This window comes from Lutra lutra, chromosome 1 (genome assembly GCF_902655055.1).
Source record: "Lutra lutra chromosome 1, mLutLut1.2, whole genome shotgun sequence".
NCBI classification, from domain to species: domain Eukaryota; kingdom Metazoa; phylum Chordata; class Mammalia; order Carnivora; family Mustelidae; genus Lutra; species Lutra lutra.
The window spans coordinates 46951609-46971196 of record NC_062278.1 but is presented as its reverse complement, the minus strand read 5'-3'; the positions used below and the strand labels follow the sequence as shown (position 1 = coordinate 46971196).

General features: G+C 35.4%; 2 protein-coding genes across 2 annotated transcripts; both read right to left on the bottom strand.

Annotated features, from left to right (window-relative positions):
• Positions 1–3931: 3931 nt before the first annotated feature.
• LOC125109053 (olfactory receptor 5AC1-like) lies at positions 3932–4855 on the bottom strand. Its single transcript, XM_047745705.1, has one exon. The coding sequence runs from the start codon at positions 4853–4855 to the stop codon at positions 3932–3934; it is 924 nt and encodes a 307-aa protein (XP_047601661.1).
• A 9596-nt stretch (positions 4856–14451) lies between these two features.
• Positions 14452–15400, bottom strand: LOC125108995 (olfactory receptor 5AC1-like). Its single transcript, XM_047745579.1, has one exon. It carries the CDS (start codon positions 15373–15375, stop codon positions 14452–14454), a length of 924 nt encoding a protein of 307 aa, XP_047601535.1. The 5' UTR covers positions 15376–15400.
• Between the last annotated feature and the right edge of the window lie 4188 nt (positions 15401–19588).

The window sequence follows — 19588 nt, the reverse complement described above, 5'->3', positions numbered from 1 at the left end:
TTTATTTTACCACGTACATTTTGACATATCCCAAACAACATATCCCATACAACAAATCTGTCTTGTTCTTTTTAGCAAGGCAAGTGTAGTTGCCCAAACTATCGGGTATTTTCCACCTCCCAACCAGTAATCACCATCAGGTATTATATATTACCTTCACCAATTTATTTCTTTTTGATCCAACTTCCATGAGGCACCAAAATAAATCCATGTGACTATGCCATCATTGGTTATTCCTTTTCTTTTGAAAAGCACAGAACTTTCTTCTGTCACTGAGATCCAGGAAAAAGAGATTGCTAACAATTTTCTATAACTGTCTTTATATTTTGTTTTCCTACAAGATTGTATAAGGGTTCCAAGCATAATGAACTGTCCTTATCACTGAATTCTCAAAGTTTGCATGGAGGCATTTTTCATTAGGAGTGATATTATTGTTATCTATATACAATCTAAGGTATCTCCAGCTAGAACATTTCCACTACCAATTCTGCAGGGATATTTTATGTATCATTAGGTTAAAAAAAAATGGGGAGATAAACCATGAGAGACTGTGGACTCTGAGAAACAAACTGAGGGTTTTTGAAAGAGGGGGGTGGGGGGATGGGTGAGGGGGGTGGGGGGATGGGTGAACCTGGTGGTGGGTATTAAGGAGGGCATGTACTGCCTGGAGCACTGGGTTTGCTGCATAAACAATGGATCTTGGAACACTGAAAAAATAAAATAATTTTTCTTAAAAAGCATTAATCATTAAAAAAAAAAAAGCGCAGTTACCCTTTTCAATGGAAGCTTGTTAGATTTCTACCTTAACCATGGTAGTATCATTATTTAGAAAGAAAATGTATACTAAAGTCCACATTCATCAGGCCATTTAATCATCTTCATTCAAACTCAATGGATTTTCTATCATTGAAATACAATTCCCTTGATCATGTGGTTTGAGTGTCTGGACTAACAAAAAATCATCAGGTTTCTAGTGTTTATTTATTGGAAAAATGTCCCACTTATTTAACAATGTCCCCCCATCTCTATGGTAACCTGGTTTTGTCCTTCATTCTCAAGGACAGTGAATATGTTGGCTTCCAGGTGAATATAATATCAGCCAAGCAAAAAACTTTATGACTCATCTTCTATTTTATATATTTGTCTCATTTCTCCTAAGTCAGTCTACTTCTTTGTGTTCTTCTGATAGAATTACCATTTTGTTAATGCTATTGATAACCAACAAGCAATGTTTCTAGCCATTATCCCTATTTGTCTTTGTTTATTGTCCATTAGTCCATCGAAGGGCATCTTGGTTCTTTCCATGGTTTGGGAACTGTGGCCATTGCCGCTATGAACATTGGGGTAAAGGTGGCCCTTCTTCTCATTATATCTGTATCTTTGGGGTAAATACCCAGTAGTGCAATTGCAGGGTCATAGGGTAGCTCTATTTTTAACTTCTTAAGGAATCTCCACACTGTTTTCCAAAGTGGTTTATTAACCAAACCATTTTGCTAAATCCTAGATGTTTGAAACTATGTAACTTAAATTCCATTGATAAGATATATACTGTAATTTGCCTCAAAAAAAAAATTTCCACTATCATGAACCAGGGGTTAGTTTCAGCTATCCCAGCACCAAAGTCTCAAAAGAGTTTTTTTCCCCTACCCATCCTTCTTCACAAGGGCCATTTAAGTAAATTTCAAGTGTAGAATGACTTCAAATTCACAAGATAAAATAGGTTTATCCACTGTTTATTTACCCAAGTTTATTACCCAAGTTCATGTAGCTTAAGCAAGAATACAGAACAAGTAAAACAGCAGCATGCATAACAGTCACATGACAGAAGCTTTGAATATTCTGATAGTTTCCAAAGCCTCATTCACTGAATACAAACTCTTGTATGCACAGATCACTCAGCACAGGAAAGGTACCATGTTGGGGGTCTCCCAGCTTAGGTAACTTGCTTATAACCAAGCACTTAAAGGGATGTTTGCCTCACATCCAATTTTAGTGCAGCTGCATACCATAAAAACAGGCTCTACAATGAGCAATCTTGATAAACTTGACACACTTGATGTACAACATACTTAAGAGCATTTTGGATCAGTAATAAGTTCATACTAACCTCATGAGGAATCTAATTTATCCCAAGTTAATGTATCTATTGGGTTGGCTTTGGAAGACTGTATAAATATCAGTTTCTTAGAGGGTCCTCAAACTGGCATAAAATATTACAGCTCAACTCTTAACCATTTACTTTCAAAGTAATATAATACCCAGGATATTACTGAAAATAATCCTGATAAAATCATGCATTACTTGTGCAATTATGAAGCTAGTAAAAGAGTGTAAATATCATAGCATATGATTGTTTTTGAAGACATTTCAAGTAAAATGGGTTCCATGTACATTAAGAAACAAATATACTTACATTTATGTAAATAATAAAAAGCATTTTAGAATTACTTTTAAAAGATCAATCATAATTATAGAAAAAGGGTTTAATCAAAAAGAAGATTAAAATGTTAAAGAAAGATGTAGTTTAAAGTCCTTGTAAAATGAGTCACAAATACTGTGAAATTGCTGAAAATCACCCTACAACTAGAGACGGTTTTTAAAAAGAATAAACTTAATCATGCGGAATATTTTTAAAAGAAATTTTGTTAATGGGGACCAACTGAAATTAATTTTAAGACCATACAAACAAGTTGACTTTTTCCAACAATGTTTATATGAGAGATTAAATAAATTTAAGTGATAAGAGATATTTATCATATGCCTATAATACTTTTAGTATATTTGTTGGAACTATTGGCAAGATCTAAAGTGTTTTAAAAATACTAGAACAACAGGCATATTCTCATTCTTCTACAACTTAAACTTAATTCTCATTTTGTATAATTGTTTTTCCTAAGTGAGTGTATTCAAAAAGGAAAAAAAAAAACAGACTGTTCAAGGAATATCATTGTTTTGCCAAAAGAAGACTTAAAACAGCTATGCCTATATAATTCTAAAGTAAATTTGAATATATACATATAGAAATATATATATGTATATATATCTTTTAAGTGATCATATCCCTGAATTGGAAGTAAATTAGTGAAAGAAAATTCACTGATAATTGTATATCTCTATATGCAAAGTCAGGTTCTTATCTCTGATATAACCTTCTTGCCTTTTCCTTGGTTACTCTAACTAAAACTGATAGGAATGCAACCGCGAGGCTGATCCAAATTGCTTTATATTGCACTCAAATATTCCTAAATTTATAAATTATTGAATATCATGCTGCATGCAGTATCCCTGATTTAAAAAAAAATAAAAACAGTGCATGAAATTACAGCTCTGAGCTGTGGTTAATTTTGATATCTCATTCTTTAATTCATGCCAACTTTCATTTTCTTCCTAACATCCACAATTTTCTTTAGAAATTTTCATTTTTTTCTTAACTTTATCACCAAACAGTACATTTCTTCTTAAGAAATATTTTTCCAAGAAGCAGAATTTTATTTTATTAGTCAACTGAAGTAACTATGTGTGGCAGAAAACAACAAAGCCTTATTGATTTGCAAGTGCAGAACAATGGGCTGGGCTCATTCATGAACTAAAAGACTAAATCTATATGCCAGCCTCTATTACAGCTATTTCTCTCCATAATTGTCTGTATCTATCTGAAATTTTGGAAAATCCTAGAAAATAACCAATTTGCAAAAACTAAATGCTTCAGATAAAAATAAAGCACAATATTTCTAATTAAGCAAGTTCTAGAGGTAATGTTCCCAAACTTTCACTGGACCCATTCCAAGAAAGCTTATTGGGAAACTGGGATGCTTCACACACACTTTATTAACTCCTCTGACCATTAGCCTTCTGGTGGAATGGCAGTCAGGACTTGGGGTGTTTTTTCAGCAGATGATAAAAAAGAAACATTTTGAAAATTGGCAACTATTTATTTCTTCATTATTCTTCTCAAGGCACCTATAACTTCTTTGTTCCTCAAGCTGTAAATAAAAGGATTTAGCAGAGGAATTATTATTGTGTAAAATAAGGAATACATTTTGTCATGATCATCAGTGTGGTCAGAACCAGGACTCACATACATTAAGAAGAGAGTGCCATAGAACAACGAAACAGAGAGCAGGTGGGCACTGCATGTGGAGAAGGCTTTGCTCCTGCCCTTTTCAGACTTCTTTTTCATGATGGCAAAGAAGATAAGGATATAAGAAACCATGATGGTCATAAAAGTAAAGACTTGTATAAAGGCCGAAAAGATTAAAACCAGAAGTGTATTAACTGTAGGATCAGTGCAAGAAATTTTGAAAAGTTGTAAAATTTCACAGTAGAAATAATGTATTTCATTGGACCTGCAGAAAGTTAATCTAAATAACAAACCCACATGAATTGCTGAATGTAGAAAACCCATGAAATATGAAACACCAATGAACTGAGTACAGAGGTTCCTGGACATTAAGACTGGATAAAGCAAAGGGTTGCATATGGCTATGTAGCGGTCATAAGCCATGACTACCAGCAGGAAACACTCTGTGGTGGCACTAGAACCAAAAATATAAAATTGAGCCATACAGTCAAAAAGTGATATCACATGATTCTTGGATAAAAAATGTGTAATCATCCTGGGAGTTACAGAGGATGAAGTACAAGAATCTGCAAAGGCTAAACTGCTGAGGAATAAGTACATGGGGGTGTGAAGATGGGGATGCTTCCAGATGAGAAAAATCAGTCCAAGGTTGCCCACCATGGTGGTGAGATAGATGACCAAGAACACCAGGAACAGGGGGACCTGCAGCCCTTGAAGGTCTGTGAGTCCTGTGAGAACAAACTCAACCACGAGTGTCTTATTTTCTTCTGCCATATCCAACCTGTCCAGATGGTAAAATAAAAGAAAAATATTGTTGAAACAGTCACAAAATAATCATAAAAACTGTGTATTTTTTTGTGTAACTGATTTAAAAGGTGCTTCTCATATGATCACCAATTTTTAAATTTTTACCTTTATATATGTCCTTTAATATACATTCAAAAATTTCCATAATAAAAAGTTTTAAATGATAATTCACCTAAAGTAACAAGAAAATTAAATACAAATCCTTCTCAATCCAACAGAGGTTTTAAGAACTGTATATGCTCATCTAAGCATTATATGAAAGAAAGAAATTTCCCATTTTACCCAAGAAAAATGTAAATAGTTAAGAACAGTCAAGAGTACCTTAATTTCTACTGAACTACAACATAAAGGTATAATAATCAAAACATTAATATAGTGGAATAAGAATACACAAGAGGGTCAATGCAATAATAGGCAGCCAGCTCAGAAATAGATTCCATTATATACAGAAATGTGGCATAAGACAATACGATGTTTCAGTTCAGTAGGAGAAAGATGATGGATTTAATGGATTGTGCTGCCATTCTTGGCTATCTGTCTGGATATGAACAAGGTTAGGCTCCTAACTCACAGCATGGATATTTTCTAAGAAATTTGGGAAACAACAATATAACATAGTGATTAGAGAAATTCTTATCCAGAAAAGAGTATTGGACAGAGTCAGAGGGCGTATAATAGGTTAGGAAATACATTTTACAGTGTATATGGAAGATACAGATTTATGAATGACATAATACGTAATATAAGAATAACATAAAAATAGATAAGAAAAAGGCAATCTAAAAGAAGAATGAATAAAGGATATGAACAAGCAAGTTTACAGATGAATAACCAACAAATAAAATGAAAAGATGCCTAGTTTTCTATGTGTCACACATAAACACTCATGTGCAAGTGCAGGCATGCACACACAAACACATACACAGATACTTCCTTTCTCACATATCAGATTAGCAGAAATTAAAGTGAATAAATACTGCTGACTGAGGTGAGAAAAGTGCTCCTTTCATGTTATTTGTGGATCTATGAATTGCAACAGTCTTCTAGAAAGAGCAATTTTATATGATACCATTTAAGTTTTTAATAAATATATATACCCTTTGACTTACAATTTTGCCTTACATATACCCTAGAAATAAAAGCACAACTATACAAAGATAGATATACAAAGAATATCCAATGAATTATTTTTCAAGGTGGCAAAGACCAGACACATCTACAGTGAGATGGCTAAATAAATCATATTTATGTACACTTATGTTTTGTAATACAATTCAGCCATGAAAAAAGGAGTCATTCCACTTGAACTGGGAATTTTCATGATGTAATTTTTACCTGAGAAGAATATGATACAGAGAAGTGTAAATAAGATTTCATTATTGTAAGATGAGCAATGCATTTTTAAATCTTCTACCTGGAAAAAATGTGGATATTAGAAATTAAGTTGATAGCATTGGGCTTTCTAGAATAGAAGTAGAGGTAGAAATGAGGGAAAAGGAGAAGAGGAAAAGAGAGAAGTCAAAATAAAAGTTCTATGAGAACAGCAGCATATATATTATGATCTCTTTCACATAAAATTATGTAATTGATTTATTTGTGTGTATGTCTATGTAGGCCTTTATACATACATAAAGAGATGTGTGAAAGAGTCTCCAACATGTTAATAATGGGGAAAAGAAACAAGAATGATGAAATCCTATTGTTTTCTTTTTCAAGATTTTCACTGAAAAGTGCATTATAAAATTAGGATGCAATTATCTGTTAATTTTTGCATGTATATATCAGTTAAGGACAGAAATAGTCTTCAGAGAAATTAACATTTTCTTTTAGAAATTGTCAATGGGAGACAACTTTTAACCATTGAGTGTAGATACAATTTTTTTAATACCCCAAAATTACCTGTAATTGTATAAAATAGGGATTCAAATAGAACAAGAGTTTTTTAGAGGGTTTTTTTCAATTTTAGTAATATTTTTATTAATCTTATTTCTCCATACTTACTTTTTAGTCACTGTTGTGAATTTAACATGTGGTGTTTGTATGAAGTAATGACATGGATTTTTTTTTCATGATTTATAAATAGTCTCTGAAAGAAGTCTAAAAAGGAGTTTTCCAGTGAATACAGTTTCTTTTATATTACCATAAAAAGAAAATGGAAAACATTCAGATATACAGATTGTTATGGTATTTCCTGGGATTAAAAAAACATTTTTATAATTTTATAGTCGTATCTCTCAGTACTGATAGAACACAAAAAAATTTTTTTTACCATTAGAATATATTTGAAAAATTGAGTTTGTTTAATGTAGAAATAGGAACAAAGGCTCTTTTTCAATGAATCAGTGATCAGCATAAGAGAAGACTGTGAGATATTTATTCTAACCCCACTAAAAATAAAGGAAGAATTTATGAGCTTTAGAATTTTTACTTTTGAGTGTATACCCACCAGGAACCCCAATATATACAACACAGACAAAATATTGAAAATTTAGAACATAGGAGATTTTTGCTCTGCATACACTGGTCCAACATTATAGTCTCAAATAACTAAATGTTGGTTTTCCTAGTTTTATTTCCTATAGCGTGTAACTTGACCAGTTAGTAATCTCTGTGAATTTTTTTTCTCAAGTTATGTGATAAATGAGACAAGGAGCAATTTTGAAGTTACCACCAGTGACTTTAGCCCATATTCTCGTGATTTCATGAAATTAAAGAATTTGTGTTGTACTTAGCAACAAACCTTAGACCAGAAGTTCCCAGTCTGAAAAAGTTACAAATAAGTTAGATTTGAGCTGCTTAGCTTATATCTCAATTAAGCAAACTTCACGTTATGAAATGAACTCTGAATTTTTCTTACCACAATTATTGAATTTTTCTATTTTTCTTTCTTCTGTTAACCAAAGTTTATTATTTAAAAACTCCCTCCAGGGATGTCTGGCTGGCTCAGTGGGTTAAGCCTCTGCTTTCAGCTCAGGTCATGGTCTCAGGGTCCTGAAACTGAGACCCACATCATGCTCTCTGCTCAGCAGGGAGCCTGCTTCCCCCTCTCTCTCTGCCTGCCTCTCTGCTTCCTTGTGGTCTCTCTCTCTCTCTCTGTCAAATAAATAAATAAAATCTTTAAAAAATAAAATAAAATTAAAAATGAAAAATAAAAACTCCCTCCAAAATGTGTTATTTATCTATCGAGTAAAAATTCTAACCAAAATATACATGTTCAGACAGACATTTACTTCTGTCTGTCTAGATTTTGGTTGCTGATTTAAAAAGAAAAAAGTCCTTTCCAGGATGTTAATTTCTTACTTAGGTGTTTGTTATCATACAGACAAATTGCAACACTATATTAATGAAAATCTCTGCTCTCTCACCTACTTCCTGTAAATCATGGGAAATTGGAAATGTTTTCTTGAAGTAACATAAAAGGTACAAAAGTGAAGCAGTATTATTTGTGCATTGATTTTCCTTAGAAACTCCAAACTGGAAATAGATACCATTTCTTCCTGCAATCTGCAAATCTACTCTTTAAAAAATTCGGAAATTCCCTTAATGCTTCAGAAGGATTCCCAATAGGGTGAAGTCAAAGTTGTTCTACTGGGCCTTGTGAGCTAATCCTCAAATCATCTACACACCAATAGTTATAACAATTAAAACGGTACATTCTGTCCTCAGGGTTTACCATAGGGGCATGTTTATAAAATGTCACCGAATAGAGTTTAGAATAAGCTTGTTTTCCTTCCTCTTGTCTCTTTTAATGGTCCCACTACCCAAATACATTCTTGTCCACTTGAAAATCCCAAAGGTACATTAGAATTAACATATCCAAATCTGAAATTAAGATCTTCCTCCATTCCATCCCCAAACCTGGTATTCTTCCAATGTTCCCTGTCTCAGGGAATAGGGTCTGCAAACAAGTATTTGTGCACACCATAAATCAGGAACATATTCATGAAACTAACTTCTTCCTCAATTCCATTTTGACTACTACCTCTAGATGTTATGTACCAAAGATGTCTTAAGTCCAACTATTTGTACAGTTAATCCTAAAATCCATAATGCATTCATCTCCTGCCTGGACTTATTAAATAAATTCCTAGCAACACTATCTGTATCTGCTTACACAGTCATCCACTTCATTTTCCATTTTCCACACTGATGCCAGACTGATTTTTATAAAATGCACACCATTTCACCATCATCCCCTACACATTCTCCCCACTCGACATGTATAAATAGCTTCTCATTCCACATAGAATAACAACTAAAATTGGTAATCCTAAATATCCATTTCTGGATATTTCTGAGAAACAGACCCAGTAATTAACTGTATACAGTTGAGGAAGGTTTTTTGTATTACATGCATATATTATTTACAGTAACACTAATTGAATTCACAAATAATAGCCAATATTTTACTGGATCGACATAATAGAAGTTTAGTTCTCCTTTATGTAAGTATGAAGTACATGTTCTTAACTGAACAGCTGTTCCTTCCATTTGATGATTCAGAGTAGCAAACTCTTTCCAACTTGTCACTCAAGCATTTTTCACACATGATTTCCTTCAGGGTTTGTGTTTTCATTTGAATCAAGCTAAAATGGGAAAGTTCAAGGGGATTCCAAATGTGAGGTTCTTATGACCCAGAAATGTAAGTGATATACATCACTTTCAATACTAAACTCAATCATATCACTATAGTCAACTGAAAAGGGGGTCTGTGTGTCTAGGATGAAAAGAAAATAGATTTGGAGGTCACCTAACAGTTTCTTCTCCTGATTTGACTATAGTTTCTGATTCTCATTTACCTGTTTTACCCTCCTTCCCCTGTAGACAATACTTTCAACATCTTCCCAAGGGAGTCAAATCCAATTCCCATCTAGCCTGTAATCCAAGAAAAAGCTAGGATCTCCAGTTGATACTCTGGTCTCTCCATCAAATCCAGGTGTAGCTGTTCTGTGTCTGGAAACCAATAATTTTTTTAGTATTTTGGCACATGTTATAATTACACATTGACAATATGCAATTTTTGTAGGATTTATCTGTCATCCTCTGGAGAACATGAACTTTGCACAAAATCCAGTCTTTATCAACATAATATTGTCAATATAAATGAACCACCCTGTGCTCTACAAAATGTACCCCAAATAAATATTCCTTCTGTCCTCTTAACCCATTACATTCTCTTTACTAAGGTAAACTTTACGCCACTCAAAAGACTTACTTTTTTTGAGGGATCTATCCACCGCAAGAATACCTCTGTCCTTAATCTGATTTTCTGACTATGTTACAGATTAACAACATTTTCCTGAGTTAAACTGGATATTGGATGTTCAGAAGCTGTCCCCAACCCCAGTGTTTAGCCTGTCTCTATTCCAGGGATCTCACTATGTGGCCAGCAAGGCTACCCTTGTGTAGGCACAGATATAGGGTGGGTCTGAAATATCTGGATATTTGGCAGTTGTCTCTGATAAGATGTCAGAAAGTGTAGAATGTCACCCCAACCCCAATTTCTCTGTGGGTTCTCCTCTCCTACATGCTCATTCCTTATCCCAATTTGTAGCCCCATCTCTGCCTTACCTGTCTGGCTTGAGTGAAAACAGGTACTGGATGAGCTGATTGTTGGAAGATTAATATGACTTCACTTGCTAATTTCACAGGATTTCCCACACTGGCTTTGGCTGCTGCCTGACAAGCTTCAGGTTCTTTTTCACACTTGACTAGAGACTCTGGTCATGTCCTCCCACATCTGGTCTTCACAAATATATCCCAGGCTATCTCTCTGAACTGAGTTATCACTGTTGGAATTGGTCTGTTCTCAGGAAAAAGTGAGTCTCAAAAATTCAGAGTCCAAGAAGGGGATTTAATTCCTTGTCCCTCGTCTTGCTACCTCCCATTCTTTCTGTCATGAGGTGATGTCTTCAGCCTGGAGATGACCTAGATCTACGACTCTAGTCAATGATTTGTTGAGCAATGCATGGAATAGGTACAGCAATATCCACTGCATTCTACATAGCAGAAAAGAAATTAATTTAAATCTTTTCCATCTTTGTCTCTGAGATGGTATATGAAAATATGGGCATGGGGAAGTAGCATGTAAAATGTTGGAAGTAGAAAGACGGTCCCTAAAATGGTTTGTCCTACTAATAACCTCACACTCTTATGGACTGTTCGTGTTTTCAGCTTTTGCACCAAAGTCTGTTGGAACTTGTGATCTGGTCTCTTAAATGGAATAGGGCTTGTCTATCCTGAAAGGCTTTCTGCCTCTTCCAGCTTTCTTTGGTCTGGTAACCCCTTAGCCCCTCTTTTATACCCTCTCTTTACATGCCCCAACCCATCCTCTACAGTCACTTTTGAGGAGTAAGTCTCTCAGCCACTCTCAAACACTGCAGGAATTTCCAGGTGTTGGCCATTCAATGCAGTAATGGGAAGCATCCTCCAGAACTAAACATCAAGGCTGTCCTGCCTGCACACTCTGCAGGAAAAAGTTCATTGTGATGTAGCCAAATATGGAAGGAACACAGTGAGAAATAGGTTTTTTTCCACTGACTGAAATGGGAATCTAGGCAAAAGTTCTTCTCTTCTAAGGCTACTTATGATGGGCAAAATAACTGCCATCAATGACATGAACCTGAAAATACGTTAGGTTGCATGAAAAGGAAGAATGGGGGTGCCTGGGTGGCTCAGCGGGTTAGGCCTCTGCTTTTGGCTTAGGTCATGATCTCAGGGTCCTGGAATCGGCCTCCACATCAGGCTCTCTGCTCAGCGGGGAGCCTGCTTCCCCCTCTCTCTCTGCCTGCCTCTCTGACTACTTGTAATCTCTCTTTCTCTCTCTGTCAAATAAATAAATAAAATCTTTAAAAAAAAGGAAGAATGAAGGCTGTAGACAGAATGACAGTTGCTCACCAGCTGACCTTGAAATAAAGAGATTTTCCTGAATTATCTGGAAAGGTCTAATGTAATCACAAAGGTCCTTAAAGTGGAAGAGGGAGGGGGAAGAATCAGGGTCTAAGGAAACTGTGACAATAAAAGGCAGGTACCAAGAGATGCAACCTTGCTGGCTTTGAAGCTACAAGAAGGGGCCCATGAGCCAAATGATGTAGACAACTTCTCAAAGTCAGAAAAGGGGAAGAAACAAAGATACCCAAACCTTTCAGAAAGGAATTCACCCTACTTTGATTTTAGTCTAGTGAAATTCATGTCAGACTTCTGCACAACAGAACTAATATAATATGTGTATATATTTCTAAAGCCACTATTCATGGTTATTTAACAGCAATAGAGAATACAATACCTCATACTATTAATTTGCCTCCCTGCCTTCCAAATACCAGTCCTCTCCAGAGGGGGAAATTAAAAACAACATATCTCATTCCTCCTCTACTGTTGCCATCCTCTGTCTTCCTTATAACCTCCCAGGGCCAGAAGACGTAAACTTGTCCCCTTTTAGGACATGTCCTCCTTGTAACAGGGTAGAAAGTATAAGACCCTCTAATCATAGAAGAAAACAAGAAGAGGTGAGATCACCAAACCTGGTATATCCCTAGTGAAAAGGAGGAAATAAATAAATTTAGATAGTCTCCACTTAAAGAATCCCTAAACAGTCAAGAACTAGCTTTTTCCAACTTTAAATACCATGAAAAGAAACATAAAATGGCATCTTTATTTATTTATTTTAAAGACTCTATTTATTTATTTGTCAGAGAGAGCAAGCACAAAAGGGGGAACAGCAAAGGGAGAGGGAAAAGCAGGCTCCCTGCCCAGCAGGGAGCCTGCTGTGGGACTCAATCCCAGGACCCTTGGATCATGACCTGAGCTGAAGGCAGTTGCTTAACCGACTGAGCCACCCAGGTGTCCCTAAAATGGGATATTTAAATTGCATGGTTTAATATTTGCAAGAAATTTATCCCCAAGGACTATGGAACTTCTGTGGTTGTTTCTCCAGGGTGACTGTGAAGATGGCATTTCAGCTATATATCACCTGTGCTGACAAAAACATGGAGAATGTAACAATTTGCTACTGGATTACACCCCACCTTAGTAACAGTGTTGTTTGAAAAAATAAAGAAGACATTGACATATATTGACATATATAGACAGATAACAATGATACACAGCCAATACCTAAAACAGTCTGCATCGCACATAAAGGGAGAAAAAGAGAAAGTTCTGCCACTGCTCTGGAGTGTAAAGTGGTAATGACAGAAAGTTAACAGAGACTTGGCACTCACAGAGAGCAACATGGTTCGAATGAGCCCACACAGCAGAAGCGGGGCTCGGATGCAGTGAGAAGAGCAGAGTCTGAGGAAACTGAGCCCCAAACACACAGTGCTGAAGCCCGTCAGCCCCACTGCCGGCTTTGCTGTTCCATGAGACAACAAATTGTGTCTATCCTCAAATCAAAATAATAGGGATGTGTCATGAATATGGGGATATCTTTTCCTATTTTTCACTACAGTATTCACAAGTCTATATGTAATAAAGTCAGAAAGCCAGACAGAAAACACAGAAGACTTTTGTAAGGAAAAAAAAATGGTTTAAGTTACATAATTATAAGATGATCAAGCACACCCGCTATTTCAGGTTGTTGTCAATTCTGGGGGCGGGAGGGGGGGGGAATGTATTCAACTGGTATATTTGTGCTGGAAAGAAGGTGCCTAGTGAGATTATTCAATAAATTAAAAAGTAGAAATTTTTAAAGAGCTCAGAATTATTCATTATATTGCAGGAAGTAATTATTTTAAGTATTTAATTGCTAAAGTGTTGTATCTTTCAGTGAATACAATGCAAATATAAGTTAATTTTCAAAATTACTTACAAACCTCCTAGATATATTCATATTAAATGAGGAATATATGTTGTCATATTTATTCTAGCAATATTACTTTGGCATATATAGTGTTTGCATCATTATAAACATCTATCAAAGATATTTATATCTACAAACTCTTGAAAATTACTAGTTCAAGAATTATCTAGGAGGGCATGAGTAGTTTCTAAACAGAGGATTTACACAAGTTAATACTTCCTATAAAAGAATATAAGTTCAGGGCCACCTGGGTGGCTCAGTTGGCTGGGTGTCCAACTCTTGATCTTTGCTCAGTTCATGATCCCAGCATCACGGTATTAAGCCCTGCTTTGGACCTCATGCTCAGCAAAGAGTCTTCTCTCTTCTTGCTCTGCCTGTCTCCCCACTCATGTTCTTTCTCCCTCTCAAATTAAAAAAAAAAGAATATAAGTTCAAAAAGTTTTTAAATGTGTGTATTTGGAAACACAAAGCTCATTAAAGTTACAAAGATACAATAATTTGGATATTCTGTTTCATTTTTATCCTTGAGGATGGATTATAAACAATAAGAGCACAAAGTAAATAGAACCTGTCTTTACCATGCTCATTAATTATTTTGATGATCACAAGAACATAGGATAAAAACAAGTCTATCTACTCTGAATTTTTTATTCATTCATTTAACAAGTATATTAAGGCCCTACTATGTGCTAAACCCAAGGACCCATGCTTTATTTAAACAGAATAAAATGTAAGGAATAGTGAAAGTTTTCCTGAAAAATGTTTATTTCTTTATAATTTTTCTCAGTGCCCCTAAAACTTCCTTGTTTCTTAGGCTATAAATAAAGGGGTTGAGCAGAGGGATGATAATCGTGTAGAACAGTGAATACATTTTATCCTGATATTGATCTGGGCTGGACCCAGGACGCACATACATGAAGAAGAGAGTGCCATAAAACAAGGAAACAGAGAGAAGGTGGGCGCTACACGTGGAGAAGGCTTTACTCCTGCCCTTTTTGGACATCTTTTTCAGGATGGCAAAGAGGACACAGGTATAAGACATTATGATGGTCATGAAAGTAAAAGCTTGTATAAAAGCAGCAAAAATGAAAACCACCAGTGCATTAATAGATGGGTCAGTGTAAGAAATTATATATAGCAGCAAAATTTCACAGTAGAAATGAGGTATTATATTGGACCTGCAAAAGGTTAACCTATATAATAACCCTACATGAATTATGGGATGCAGAAAACCAATTACATAAGACAAACTTATCAACCAAGTACAGAACCTGTTGGACATCACCACTGGATAAAGTAAGGGGTTGCATATGGCTACATAGCGGTCATAGGCCATCACTACCAGGAGGAAACATTCTGTGGTGGCACTGGAACCAAAAAAATAATATTGGGCCATGCACTCAAAGAGGGATATCATTTGACTTTTGTCTAAGATGTCAACAAGCATCCTGGGAGTCACAGAGGATGAGGAACAAGCATCTGCAAAGGCCAAACTGCCAAGGAGTAAGTACATGGGGGTGTGAAGATGGGGATGCTTCCGGATGAGAAGAATCAGTCCAAGGTTGCCTACCATGGTGGTGAGGTAGATGACCAAGAACACCAGGAACAGGGGGGCCTGCAGCCCTGGAAGATCTGTAAGTCCTGTGAGAATGAACCCGGTCACCCACGTCTTGTTTGTCTCCATCATATGCACAGGGGCTGATCACTACCAGGAGAGACTATGTAAAGGAAAAACTCTTTTTTTTTAATTATTTTCTTTTATTTTTTCAGTATTCCATAATTCATTGTTTATGAATCACGGCCAGTGCTCCATGCAATATATGCCCTCCTTAATACCCACAACCAGGCTCACCCAACCTCCCACCTCTCCCCTCCAAAACCCTTAGTTTGTTTCTCAGAGTCCAAAGTCTCTCATGGTTTATCTCCCTCTCCAATTTCCCCCAATTTACTTTTCCATTCCTTCTCCTAATTTCCTCCATGCTATTCCTTATGCTCCACAAGTAAGTGAAACCATATGATAATTGACTTTCTCTTCTTGACTTATTTCACTCAGCATAATCTCCTCCACTCCCATCCAGGTAAAGGAAAAACTTAATCAAGGATCAGGAAAAGTTGTATTATATGTCAATATCATATCCCTCTATTTCTGATGGCCCTTACTCAACAAATACTAAAGTTTAGAGTTACTCTTTTTTAAAACACACTAATAATGTTAAATATAAGTAGTTTCAGGAAGTAAAATTCATTAAAAAGACTTTTAAATGTGTGTATATACTAATTTATGTATGTGTGTGTGTGTGTGTGTGTGTGTGTGTGTGTGTGTGTGTAAAATACTTGAAGAGACACTGGTTCAGGTTCAGATGTATTTTCACCTTATCTCAGGCACTCTTTCATATCTTTTCTATTGAATAAAAACTGGACTATATATTTGGTATTGATATATATCATTCTCTCTCTAAGACATTACTGTATAGAATAATGAGAGAGTAACTTAAAATCCCATTTCAGCTATTTTCTATTACCATTATGTCATTTGAGTCTATATTCAACAAATTCTCCTCAGGTTCCTAAAAGACCCTTTTGACTTTACATTCTTCAAAGTCACTCCAAATTCCTAATAGAATCTTTAACTTTCCCAATAAATTGTCATATGTGAACATAATCATTCATTCAGTTAACAAATATTTATTTAGTGCCTTCTGCATTATCATTCTTAGCTCCATCACACATAGATCTTCTAATTCTGGTGTCATATTTGAGAAACTAAAATAACCACTCTTTCAAGACTAGAGAAGAAACAAAAACACTAGCCAGCTTATTTGCACATTTGGAATGGATCTGAGAGCCCCCATTAAACATGCACATGTATACAATTATGTGGTTAACCAAAAATGTTTTTAACATTTTACAGGCTCATAATTTTTTTAGAGGCTCATAATTCTAAAGTGATTAATAGGGATTTTTTTTTCCTGCTCTTCTTGAGATTGCAAGTGGGACTATCAAAGTCAGGGTGAATGAAACATTACAAATGGAACCACAGTTGAAAAAATAACCAGTGTTTTGAAAATGTGGATTTAATGTAAATAGTAAAAATTATAAAATCTGTTTAAAAGGTAAATCAAATGAGAAAAGATGAACCACAGTAATAGGCAATGACTAACATAAAGACAGTCAAGGCAGATAACAGCCCCTAACTACAAATGGATCCATGAGGTTTATGAGCCTGGGAAGCAAGGGAGAAGGCTGGGTCCTGTGGAGACCCAAGAGAAAAAAACTCAGTCCTCCTCTGAAAAACGATCTGAGAATTTTGAAGGGGTGGGGGGTGGGAGGTTGGGGGCACCAGGTGGTGGGTATTGTAGAGGGCACAGATTGCATGGAGCACTGGGTGTGGTGCAAAAATAATGAATACTGTTATGCTGAAAAAATTAAAAAATTTAAAAAAAAAAACTCAATCCTCATCATCACAGTGTATTTCATCAATGACAAATTATGCACAAGTCTGAACATAAAATGTTTTATGTCTCCCTTAGTATCTAAAACAGGGTCTACCCATTTACAAACAGCTGATCTAAATATATAACCATTCAAGGGACTATTTACCACTCTTGGATTCACAGCTTCCGGGCTTTGATGACAAGATCATCCAAGTGGGTGTCATTCCAACATATACATTTACTTCTACACCAATTCCACATAGCTGAAGATTCCCTGTATGTGCTAGCCTAAAATATCTCAAACCTCCCATTTGGTAATTCAAAAGAAAGAATAACAGTATTTGTGAAAAATTCAGTTCTGATAAAAATAATCTTTGAACAGTAAAAATATAGAGAAGAATTGGGATATTTTCTATAAAAAGGCACCTGGAGTTTCTCTCTTTAAAAAGGAGGCTATATTGAGGAACAGAGTTCTTCATCTCCAGTGGAAAAAGACAAAATTTGGGATTGATTTTAGACACCAAGAAACACCAGCAAAGAGTCTGGTCACACTGGCAGTTATCATCAAATAAGCACATTGCTGTCAAGTCACTGCAAGTACCAGATTATCCTTATTCACACTCTTCTAAGAATACAACAGTTAGGTGTGGGTCTTGGCAAACACGGTGAATTCTTTTCTGCAGATTTCCTGACAAGAACTATGTAAAAAAGAGCCACACTGAAGGGGAAAGTATAGACTCTCTTTAAAAGTCTATAACTCTCTAATTCTTATCTATTTGAAAATTTCCTTACTTCTATGAGGTTTCCATAATAAGGTGAAAGAATTAATTTTACTTTCAAATCATATTAGGTTTATTCTATAATTCATTGTCCTGGCAAAGAAAATGTTAACAGAAATGTAATAATGTTTCCAAAGCTGGAGTCTCAATTCTGCCTCTGAATTAGTAAGTGAGGTGTCTAAACCATTTTATGACCTTCATTTTAAGGTTCTCTTCTGTAAAGCACTAGATTTGCTGAGGTGCATTTCTGCTCACAGTCTGTGAGATTCTAACTTCTAGTGTTATTCAGTAGGTAACATAGCATGGTGGTGAAGCACACAGATGCTTTCATAGTTTGAACCCTCATTCTACAATTATATAGTCTCTTGCCACAAGGGGTTAAAGTAATCGAACATAATTTTTATTTAGCTGTTCAGTTAGGATTCCTTTCTGTTCCATTTGATAGATAAAACATCTCAAAAAAACTTTTCAGATATTTTGACAGCTCATGAGAAACTCTTGGTACTAAAATGATATGTTCTGTCATTTTTGGTGGAAAGAATAATGACAATAAAATAAAGCACTGTATTCTCACCCAGTTTTTATAAGAAGATGCAGAGATGTCATAAGAAATAAATTTTCATGAAGAACTCATAAGATACAAGAAGAAAGATGTCAAAGACAGCTACTTGTCTCATGTTAGTTTTCTTTGAAAAATGCAGTTTGGAAGGAAAAATATTTATTTCTTACCATCTTCAAACCTGTTTGCAAAGAGAATATTGAAGTTCCCTCAATGCCACCAAAAGATTCCCTGTAGAATGAAGTCAACCTACTGGGCATTATAGTCTAGTCAACAAATCATTTTTAATGTACTTTTTTTAGCTATTATTTTTATAGCTTATTTCTTCTGCAAACAAAATCAGATTAATTGGAGCACAAAATTAAAATGTAGAAAAGCACAAAGAAACCAACTTGTTGTAATCTCACTAAACACTATGAATACAGTTAAGTTTTTGGTGTATATTTCTCCTATCATTTACCCATGTGTGTAGTTATTATTTATATATATATATATATATTATATTTATAGAGAGATACATAATTTTATATGAACATTTTTAAATAAAATAATGCCTCTGTTATACATGGTTTTTCATAAACTACCTTTAACTTAATAATACACCATTTATAATTTTATTTTCTTAACTTTATTTATTCATTTATTTGAGAGAGACAGTGAGCATACACATGCATGACAGAGAGAGAGCACACAAGCTGGGGGAGAGACAGAGGGAGAGGGGTAAAAGACTGATCAGGGAACCCAACCAGTCCTTGATCCCAGGACCCTGGAATCATGACCTGAGCCAAAGGCAAATGCTTAACCAACTAAGCCACCCAGGTGCCCCCATTTATAGTCTTCTATATCATTACTCTTGACTCCTTTTTTTTATTTTTAATTAATTAATTTATTTATTTATTTTTAAAGATTTTATTTATTTGTCAGAGAGAGAGGAGAGCGAGCGAGCACAGGCAGACAGAATGGCAGGCAGAGGCAGAGGGAGAAGCAGGCTCCCTGCCAAACAAGGAGCCCGATGTGGGACTCGATCCCAGGACGCTGGGATCATGACCTGAGCCGAAGGCAGCTGCTTAACCAACTGAGCCACCCAGGCGTCCCTTAATTTATTTATTTTTTAAAATTTTATTTTAT